We start from the raw sequence: 11,466 nt of genomic DNA, 5'->3' as shown, positions 1-11,466 counted from the left end.
TTCCCTCTTGTTTTTCTTTTTTAAATATGTATATAACATATTTAAGGTTTTTTTTTTCTAGTCATAGTTACATTTTAATTCTTTTTTTTTCTAATTTGTTATGCTTTGAATCAATATACAAAAACCATTTTAATCTTTCAGATGTGTATACGAAAACATAAAATATAATTTTTTGAGTTAATTTCTAAATCAGTCTTTTAAAACTATTTAATATCCATTTTGAACGTAAGGTATTATATTAAAAAAAATTGTAATATAAAAAATAACCATAACCACTAAAAAAAAGTTTGTCGGAATATATCTTAATCGTAGAAAAGTCACAATTGACTTTTATTAATTCTTTTAATTTCAATTAAATCCATTATCAATAGGGATGACAATGGCTCTCAGACCCATATGGTACCCGTAAAAAATACCTATCATGGGTAGGGTAAAAACCCGCTAGATGAGTATGAGGTTGGGCATGGGTAAATACCCACAATAAATAATGGGTATATGTGCAGATATGGGTACCCAACCCGCTCCATACCAACACACATACACTATGAGTTATTTTTATTATATATACACACACATTTGATAGCATATTAACAAACTTAAAGCTATATCTATCTAACTTACTATTTCAAACAAAAAAGTAAGTAATGTCTTAATATTAGATACATAGTTTTTTTTTAAAGAAATATTAGGTACATAGTTACTAATTTACTCTATTTATTTTTAAAATAAATAAGTTAGTTACCTACAACTTTATTATTATATTAAATATTCTAAAATTCTAAATGTAAAGTTATAACTTTCTCACTTACTTCTTTTGAAAATTAAAATGGAGAATGGAAAATTTAAACAAAGAAAGCAAAAAATACAAGCCTAGGAAATTCCTAGCCAAAAAAGGGTCAATCCTCACTTAATGAACATCCATAGTATAGAGAGACCACATTGAAAGCTTGCTCCAATACTAGTTAAACGATCAGTAGATGTTGGCTTCTCTAAAAACATGACGCACAGACACTTACCGATTTCACTTCAAAAGTTGGCGAATAACAAGAAAGTTATTGAAATATAAATGGAACTTAAACCTCTCATATGATAAGGACTCCAAATTTCCAAGCAATCTTTTAAAAAAATTACACTTAGTTGATTGATTTTACATGTTAAGTATTTGGATTTTCTTATATATTTTAAATTAATTTTTTTTTTATTTTTGTTTTTTTATTGAAAATAAAAATTTGAAATTTGTATTTTAGTTAATAAATAACGGGTATTGGGTATGAGTACGGACATAAGGTACCCAGAGGGTATGAGGACGGGTGTTCAAGTTGTTACCCACGTGAATATGGGGACAGGTACGAGTAATTTTTTAAAAACGCGGGTATGAAAATGGGTACTATAGTACCCTACCAAGACTCTAACAATTGCTGTCCCTAAATAACAAATTAATACAGTATTTATTTTAGAAAAAAATCACAATTAACTTTTGTTAATTATTCTAATGTCATTAATAATTATTAAATGTAATATTAATACATTAATTGTTTTCAAAAATATGTAATTAATTAATATTTAAATTACTAAAAAAATCAAAAAATATAAATATGAAATCATTTGCCTAGTAATTATAATATAAGAGAAAAAACTTATGAAAAAAGACATAGAATAAAGAGATCACATTTGTCGGAGTTGCCACTTTTTTGTTTCAGAAATAGTATGTAGTATAGGAAGGATAAGATGTCATATATTGAACTAAAGAATTTAATTAAAATACAGTGACATCATACAAAATACAAACATTTTTGTTTTGTTTTGACCAACGTATCCCCAGAGCCGACAGTCGTGAGATTAATCTCTCCTCCCACGGTTAGTGCACTAAGCGGTAGAGAGCTGACCAATAAGTTTTCTCTATTCGCAAGAGTTGAAATTCGAACCGCCAACCACTTGGTTAAAGGATAAAGTTTGAACCACAAAAAACACAAACATCTAATTACATGTCTTTAATTTTTAAGTGAAATATAATTTTAGGCTTAAAGGGTCAATTGGCCCCTGTAATTGTAAAGGGAATCAATTCTGATCCTTGTAAAATTTTCGCATCAAATTGGGTCCCTGAAAAACTTTTTTTAATTCAATTAAGGTTAAAGTGTGTTTGGGTCTGATGTGGCTTGATTTTAATCCCACTCAGCTTTTCCACGTGGCTTTTTCATTTTTTTCAATAGTGATTCATTATATTTTATTCCAACTCATCTACTTAACGATTATTTTATTCCTTATTTTTAACCCTAATCTAAGTTTGAAAAAAAACCCTAATCTAATCTATCTTCTGAGAATAAGAAGAAGAAGAGAAGGCAAGAAGAGAAGGATCTAGGGCTGCACAACCGGCCGGTGATGGAGGCCACTGTAGGGTGCGCGGTGGTGGATCTGGGATCTGGGGTGCGAGGATCTAGGATAGCTTGATTCACTAGGTTTTGAGTGGTGGTGCGATTGGTGGTTGACGACGAACGTAGCTAGTGGTGTCGGCGGCGGGTTTGGAGACCCAAGGAAGTGAAGTGGCTGAGAACGTAGCCGGTGGTGTCGGCGGCGGGTTCTGTTCCGGCGTGGTAAAGGGGGTAGTGATGGTGGATGTGTTGTCCTTTTGAGTGGAGTATCTGAGGTGCAGAAGAGTGCTTGTGGAAAGGAAGAGGGTTTGGAGGTTAGAGGAGTTCAGGGAAGTGGAAAAAGGTGCATTTCTTCATGTTTTGCACAAGAGAAAGGAGCGTTCGTGATTCCTTCATGTTCTTCATCGTTTCAGCGACTCTCATTTCTCAATTTTTCTTCTTTCTGTTAATGAGGTTCCAATTTTCCTTGAATTAATAGCTTCTTCTTAGTTTTTCCCATAAAAGGGTTTATTAATTTGAATGGGAGGGCTTGTTTTTCTTATTTATCATTGGTCATTTGAGATCTGTGTCCAAGATCTGTTTTTTTTTTTTTGGGGTTGTGTATGTGTTTGATTCATCAGTCTCTGAAATTGAAGTTTTCTCTTTACTTGATTGAGTGGTGTAGTCATGTTGTTGGTTCTGTAAATAATTGGAGGAGCTCTTGCTTCTAAAATTGACAAAGCAACAAGGTTTGGAGACGTGAAGAAGCTGGGTTTGAGGTGAGATTCAGGAAGGTTGTCCAGTTCCAGGATTCCAAGCAAAGATTAAATTTTTTAGATGGGTTCTTCTTCTTCTTTTTCTAGATGTGAAAGCATGGCTTTGGATTTGTTTTCATCTTAAGAATAGTTGTACACAACTTTTCTGGGTTTTGTTGTTTTGATGGTGGCTGATGATGATAATGAAGAGGATGAAAGTGGAAGATGAAGATGTTGATGATGAAGGATTTAAAATTTTTTAATTTTTTTAATTTTTTACTCAATGGCATTACTCAGATTTAAAAAAAAATGAAAAAGCCACGTGGAAAAGCTGAGTGGGATTAAAATCAAGCCACATCAGACCCAAACACACTTTAACCTTAATTGAATTAAAAAAAGTTTTTCAAGGACCCAATTTAATGCGAAAATTTTACAAGAATCAGAACTGATTCCCTTTACGATTACAGGGGCCAATGGACCATTTAAGCCATAATTTTATTTTATGCATAGAGAAATGGTTTTCCTCATCAAATTAAATGGTTTGCACATACATCCATTCAGAACCTGCTTCGCTCATCTATTCCTTTCCATTTCCTCCATTGATTCTGCTTCATCCCCTTCGCATTTCCCCCAACTCTCTCTTTCTCTCTCTCTCTGTGTTCAACTCCTCATTCGTCAAATTACCTTATTACCCTTCCCCATACTTTCTTCTCCCTTTCTCCCTCGGCGATTCCGCGAAATTCCTTATTCCTCCAATCAAATTTGAAGCTTCATATCAAAAATCGTTCACCACGTTCAGGGTTTATGAAATTGGCGTTTCGTTATAGGAATGTTGGGTTCTGGTTCGGTTCAGGTGCACCGGTCCATGCACAGTGTGGAGAACGATAGGCTGCGGAGGGCTCACAGCGACGTCACGGCGAGGCGGTTGGCCGGTGAGGAATCGGGAAGCAGGGAGTATGAGAACCGGGCTGGGTCTGATGAGAAGCAAAAACCGGCAGCCGTGTTGTCCTGTGAACCGGAGGCGAAGCGGCTGAGCAATCTTGAGCGGTTCTTGCAGGCAATCACGCCCTCCGTGCATGCTCAGTATTTATCAAAGGTTTAGTTTTTTCAGTTTTCCTTTACTTTTTTTGTTTAATTATTAGTTATAACAGTAACTGGAGATAGATTATAGATAGTTGTTGTAAGTTGAAAACTTGAAACTGAACAGACTCTGAAAACAGTAAATGGAATGAGAAAAAAGCAGTTGTTATTGAATTTGAAAAGAAATGAATCTCAAACTGGAACTGTTGCGATTTCACTTATGTTTGTGCATTTTTTTAAGGTACCTTTTGTTGGTTAGACTTGTGATTTTTAGGTGAGAACAATGTGGTTAAAGTGAGTTTGGATGGAAGGGGGAAGGGAAGGTTAATTGTTTGTTTCGGTTCATGTAAGTAACAAAGAGACTCGGTCAGTCGATATAAGACTTCTCTTATCAAGTATATTATTGTATTGAGTGTGTGTTACATGAGGGATTACATGTGTTTATATAGTGAGTGACTGGGGTTTCTCATAGTTGTATGACTGTATCCTTATCAGGGGCTTTGAAAGCTTTCTCCCAGTCGGGCCCTAATGATGGGTTTTGTTTAGTATCCTTTCATACTGGGGTGTTGCCGCGTGATGTACATGGCCGGGCGAGTTAGAACTTAGAAGGTCACGCTCGTCGGCTGGGTTTAGCGCGGCCGAGGGAGCTAAATCCGGAACGGTTAATTGTTTGTTTCTGAATTGGCAGATTTTTTAAATGTCTATTAAATTTAATAAGTGATGTTGGGAAGTTTGCATTATCATTTTTCATTTTATTCCTTTCTTGTTTGCTATATCACTTTTGCGTTGTTGCTATCCTAAGAAAAGGAAAGGCCAATGATTGGCAGCTGTATGTTTGATTGCCGGTTTTTAGTTTTTAAAAACAGAAGAAGAGACGGACCTGTTTGATAAGAATTGTTTAGAAAAACTTATGTTTAAAACAGTTATTTTTAGGTTTTAAAACTAAATATGTAAAACATCTTGGAGATGTTTCATATTTTGTTCCCTGGGAACTGGGGGTGTTATCCTTTGATTTTGACTGTGAATTGGATATTGCAGAGGACCATGAGAGGGTTTCGGATGTGTGATGTGGAGTTTCAGCCATACTTTGTTCTTGGGGATCTATGGGAATCTTTCAGAGAGTGGAGTGCATATGGTGCTGGAGTGCCACTTGTGCTGAATGGCAATGATAGTGTTGTTCAATATTATGTCCCCTTTCTTTCTGGAATTCAAATTTATGCCACAACTCCAAAGCCATCTTTACTGTCAAGGTATACTGCTTTATCAGGACCCTATTTTTTTATGATTAATTTTCCATGTCTTGGGGATCAACTTAGGTGGCAATATTGCTTGGTTGGATGTATTCGTGCTTTTCATTGTGTGTGTGTTGAAGCATTTTTCTTCTTGTTCTCTCGTGTGTGTGGAAAAAATATTATGGTATTGATTTGTTTTGGTACTTAAAATGCGTAATGTAATATGCTGAAATGTAGTTTTTCAAAACAAGAACTGTGAATTTGTTTTGGCAAATTTTGCCAGCACTTTTGTATGATATTTTAATATGCTTACTGAGGCTGTCATAAGAACACTTTGTCGTAAAGCTAATTTCTTCAAATTTTATTTCACCGGCCAGCTTGACACTGTTTTTTTCTTGCACTGTAAATGTTAGATGTCAATTTTTAACCATAATTTATTGCTGTTGTTTATGCCAAATGCTAAATTTATGCGAGAATGAGTATGTTGTATTCTTGAAAATAGTCATTACTTCTTTTTCGTGGGCTTCTGGCTGCCTTCTATCTCAATTCCTCTTTCAGATCATACTTTATTGGGTTTTTACTTTTTCCTTGCTGTTAAGACTACTTTTTGCTTTTTATATTATTTTAAAAAATATTGCTAAAATTTTTTTCTTTGAGGTTTAAGGTATTTACTACCAATGTTGTCAATCCCAAACCAAAACACCCTATAGTGCCATAGCGCAAATCATGATGGCCGCTAACGTTTTATATATGCTATGTAATTTCTACCATATAGATATATCTGTGCTAAAATATGATTATAAGTTCTCAAAACTCATCTTATTCATAATTAATAATACAAAGAGCGAACACAGACAAAACACAACCACGGATAGGAAAACAAATAAGAACCAGAAGAGGGACAAGATAAATCGCAAACAATCAACAAAGGAGAAAAAAGAACAAAATAGAAGCCTGCAGCTGCTGTCTGAGGAAATTTCTTAAATCGAGAATGTTGGGGTTGCTGGAGAGTGGAGAGATCGCTGGAGGTCACGCGGTGGCTGGTCGACAGTGGTTTTTCGCTGGAGGGTGGTTTAGAAGTCCAATTTTTTAATGCGTAAATGAGACCCGTGAAGACAAAAGCAGTTTTTCATTAGTATTTTGAAGTAAAAACCCTGAAATACCCTGAAAATTTGTGACCTAACATTTAAATCTAGGGCAATTCTGGGGTTTTCGCTTCTCTTCATTGTAGCGCCACTAAGGTCGCGATTTCGTCCGCTTTTCCAGCTGCAACACTAAACCGCTCCGCGACTGGACTACCGGTTTCGGCCACCGGCTGTGGTAGTGGCATAGTGCCGTTATTGCGTGCTACTGACAACCCTGATCTAAAAACTAGGCAATTAATAGGGAGTTTAAATTGGATAGCAAGTTTTTAATGGATTTCAAATTTTCAGTATGTTGCTAGATTTATGTTTATTCCTTTTCTTTCTTATTCCTTGGAATTTAGTATGTTGCAGGTTTTCTTTATTTTTATATTACTACTCATGTTTCAGCTCTGCATTGTTCTCAGATTTGTGTATAACAATTGTATTGTCTTTGATAGGCAACAAGGCGAGGACAGTGATAGTGATTTCAGGGACTCCAGTAGTGATGGTAGCAGTGATTGTGAACCTGAAAGAGGATTTAAATGCTTGAGGGAGCATAGGAATCCTGTGCATCTGTCAGATGAGGTCCCTCATTGGATGGGAAGATTATCTTTGAGAGATCATTGTCCTGTTCCTCAAGATGGCTTTTCTAGTGATGATGGTGAATCTGTCAATTCTCAAGGTTACTTACTTTTTGAATATCTTGAACAAGACCCTCCGTACAGCCGCGAACCTTTGGCTGATAAAGTATGCTCTCTCTCTCTCTCTCTCTCTCTCTCTCTCTCTCTCTCTCTCTCTCTCTCACTATTACCTTGATACCTTCATTTTATTAGACATAATTTTGGTAATTTATTATCGTTATTCTTTCTTGTTTGGATTTTTTATTATATTTGCTTTATTGTGTGGCAACAGATATTGGACCTTGCATTACGTTTTCCAGAACTGGCTACACTTAGAAGTTGTGATATACTACCATGTAGTTGGATATCCATAGCATGGTACCGTTCTTTACTTTTCTTCCCTGGTTTTCAGCTTTTAGGAATTAGGTATATAAGGGACTGGGGTTTGGATTTATATGGTCTGTTAGTAGACATAATTCATGATATGACTATTATTAAATCCGTGTTGCCGATCTTGCCTAGTAAGAAATGGCTTTGGTTGTTGTAGTTATACAATGGACTGACCTTTTATATATTTTACTTGTAGGTATCCAATTTACAGGATACCCACTGGCCCTACATTGAAAGACCTTGATGCTTGCTTTTTGACGTACCACTCTCTTTATACCCCTATGGGAGGTAGGATGGGTTTTTTTTTTTTTACTTCATTAGCACTATACTAGTATTTAATTTATAATAAAGTTTGAAAAAGAAAAATAAGTGTATCATTACTTTGAGCTAAAGATTGTTGTGTTGCACTGTTAGGTTGTTGGCAGTAATCGAATAACTAGTTGGTGATGTGGTATTGATAAACTTGCTCTATATCTGAAAATCATTTTCGAATATCTCCACCCCTCTCTATGGATTTGTGTATACTCAATATCCATATTCCATATTTGGATTCTTCAACCTTCCTTTGTTAAAATTTATGAAAATATGGTAAATTGGTAACACCTTGGCACCTGATAATTGGTGATCTATCTTCTTCTGATTGGTTCTTGAGATGAATGAGTGATTACCCTGTGCATCAGTATCTACTTAGCGAATTTCTTGTTCCAGATTATGTTTAGTAGCTAGTTAATTTTTTTATTCATTTATTCCTAAAACAATCCACGATTATAAATCTTAATATGTCATTTAGATTAGTTGGGATCTTCAAGTGCCCTTGACTTGTACCACCAAAACTTACTTTTTATCTTGTGCAATGTTCTCATTTAAGCATGCATAGCTAGCTCTTGGTGCATGATGATTTCTTGATCTTAACTATTGAGATGCATGTCTCTACCGATAACTAGTTATCCTTTTTGTTTTTCATGAGTTGGCTATAATGAAGCTTTACACTTTTCAGGTTTACAAAGAGTGCAGGCTCCTGTAGTGTCATATCCTAGTGAGATGGATGGCGTCCCTAAAATGTCCTTACCTGTTTTTGGTCTTGCTTCCTACAAATTCAAAGGATCTCTGTGGACTCCTAATGGCGGATACGAGCGCCAACTAGCTATCTCTCTTGTTCAGGCTGCTGACAGTTGGTTAAGATTGCTTCAGGTCAATCACCCGGACTTCCTTTTTTTCAGCCGTAGATAATATTAAGGTGACTGTGACTGTGACTGTTTTTTCTTCAGCCATTTTGAAGTTGGCCTAGTTATTTTCAAATGGCAGCTCGTCCTATTTTTTCAAGTGTTATAGCTAAATGAAATCAGAGTTACTCACAGAAGAAAATTGGGAAAAAGAAAAAGAATGTGTTCATGGTGGTTGTATAGATTATGAGAGAAACTTCCTTGTGGGCTGTTACCTGTTATGAGGTGGTTTTGTTAGCCAGTATCAGTTTGAAGCACTAGTTGTTTCTTGTCTTTGTCTAACTATGTTGATAAGGTTGTGTTGTAGAAAACAGGCTGTATTTTTTTCTGTCCTGATGATCACTAATTACACCTAGCTTTAATTTGCTAGCAGTAGTGTTAGGAGTATTCCTGTTTGAATTGCTCCAAGTATGTACTTGAATAGTTGAATATTAACAGTTCAGTTTAGCTGCATTACATGCAGAACTTTGCCTTGTTTCCCCCTGAAATTTTGATACCAAAGAAATTGTTTAACACATATTTTAAAAACGAGAAGGAATAAAATTTGCATTTAATATAAAAATTCCCAGTCACAAGTAGGTATGTTCAAAAGTATGATTTTCATTTATTCACTCAATTTAAGAGTAAAACGTGAATCACAGTGCCCTTTGATAATCTTTTCCCGTAATTCTTTTTTCACAATTCTTACTTTTTAAGTCATATAGCAAGCAAGAGTAAGCTCTTGTAATTTTAATGTTATAATATTTGAATGAATAGAAACTTTGAAAAATGGTTTACTCATATCATTCTCATTGTATTTTTTTCTTTACAATATCTTTTATAGTTACGAACAAAGAGAAGCAAATCCTAGTGGTAGTGATACCTGCAAAATGTACTCTAACCCTCCAGTTAGGGGATGAATCAATATAGTGAGTGAGGTTAATATTGCGTACATGTGGGAATGTGGGATGTCATTGGTTCCCCTATTGTAGGCTGCAATAATCAAATGCGTGAGTTACAATTAGATGACTTGATGATCGTCTATAACAACCCTTATTTGCGGTGGCTAATAAGAAGGTGTGAGTGGAGGGGTGAAAGAGGGGGATGTGAAGGATGAAGGGGTGAGGACGGAGGAGAGAATGGAAAAACCGATTTTTTTTCTCCACATAAGACCTGCATATGATACTTAACATGTATTTTTACTTGTTTCCATGGTTTAGGGACTTAAATGACTGATCAAATCGTTTAGAGACTAAAATAGTTGCATGAGTAACAAAATTCTTATCCTACTAAGTGAAGTCGGCTATATGAATTATTCGGCTCAATTAAAGACCAACACTTGTGGAATATTATTAATCATGAGACTGTTTTTAATAGTATTTTCAAAATTTCCGAAGCATAAAAAAAATTCCTCAAACTTCTTTTTTGACCTCCCTCTACCCATTTTCACATGGTTAAACTATGTCATCAACTTTTCTAACCGATGCGCCTAAATGTCTTCTTTGTACATGTCTGAACCATAACCGATTTTATGTTATCTTGCTTTTGATTGTATCGTACCAATATCTCCTCTTATACGATCATTGTGTTTTGAAATTAAACTATCAATGTGTTTTCAAATTAAACTAGCATGTATTTTTTCCAATCTAAATTGATGTTTTTGGTCCCTCGGTTTAGACTATGAGTGATTTTGGACCCTAATTGTTTTTGCTAATTAAGTCCCTATACTTTTAAAATTAAGCAAATTGACCCATCTCTCAATTTCATAAGCATAAAATCATTAAATCTTCATGTGTTCCTAATATTTTAGGGTTTATGAAGAATTTTATATATGATACAATTTAAAAGTTAAAGGTAAAAATAATAATGAAAATTTGTTAAAATTTGAAGGATTATATTATGTATGATATGAGTTTAGGGTTTTAAGAGATGGGAAATAGAGACTTTAATAGTTTGATAAGTGAGTTTTGATGAAAATAACGTATACAATGATGAAATTAATTCAACTTGTGATTTTTTTTCTTCTGGAAAATGAGAATTTGAGGGTTTTAAGTACAATAGTAATGACAAAGGGGCTTGATTTACAACGATTAAAAAGTTGATGGACTGAATCTGCTCAAAAAATTATTGGCGAACTAAAACAATCATCATAAAAGTTAAAGGGACCAAAAGTGTAATTAATTACTTTTTGAGGAAAATGAAGAAGGAAGAAGTTGGGAGTCTGGAAGTGATTTAAATATTTTAGAGGGGGAATAAAGCTGATGCGAAAAGTTCACGTAGTCAATCGTGAGCTAACTAAACTCACCACGTGGACTGTTGACTTATGAAAATTGATGACATGTATGCAATTAGATTTACTACAACTAAAAAAATTCAGGCATCTATTGCAAAAGATTTTTTAGAGGGGTCTAATTTTTGTTTTGTTTAACCATATGTATCATCTATTGAGTGTGGTAAACGTCAAATATGCAGAGTGTGTCTTCTAAGTATTGAATTTTCGACCTCAAGAATTTAAATAACCACTTTTAACCACTGTGACTGACACTCATTAAGTTATTTCACCGAGTTATCGTAGAGAGCAACTACCACCGTGTCTCAAGTATGAAAAATCATCTTACCAAGAATTTGAAGTGTGTACTATTTTTTTAACAATTTTTTTAATAAATTCAATCCATATAAATTGTGTGTGGTTGTAATATAGTTTTTATTTTTTTT

The 11,466-nt window shown here is 34.7% G+C and overlaps 1 protein-coding gene across 1 annotated transcript; it reads left to right on the top strand.

Annotated features, from left to right (window-relative positions):
• Window positions 1–2,281: 2,281 nt before the first annotated feature.
• Window positions 2,282–9,271, top strand: LOC130739521 (uncharacterized). The gene is made up of 6 exons (XM_057591843.1): window positions 2,282–4,199; window positions 5,222–5,433; window positions 6,998–7,286; window positions 7,452–7,537; window positions 7,746–7,837; window positions 8,547–9,271. Exons 1-6 carry the CDS (start codon window positions 3,933–3,935, stop codon window positions 8,777–8,779), a joined length of 1,179 nt encoding a protein of 392 aa, XP_057447826.1. The 5' UTR covers window positions 2,282–3,932; the 3' UTR covers window positions 8,780–9,271.
• The last annotated feature ends 2,195 nt before the right edge of the window (window positions 9,272–11,466 follow it).

Source organism: Lotus japonicus, chromosome 2 (assembly GCF_012489685.1).
Source record: "Lotus japonicus ecotype B-129 chromosome 2, LjGifu_v1.2".
NCBI classification, from domain to species: Eukaryota; Viridiplantae; Streptophyta; class Magnoliopsida; order Fabales; family Fabaceae; genus Lotus; species Lotus japonicus.
This window is presented reverse-complemented; position numbering and strand designations above follow the sequence as displayed.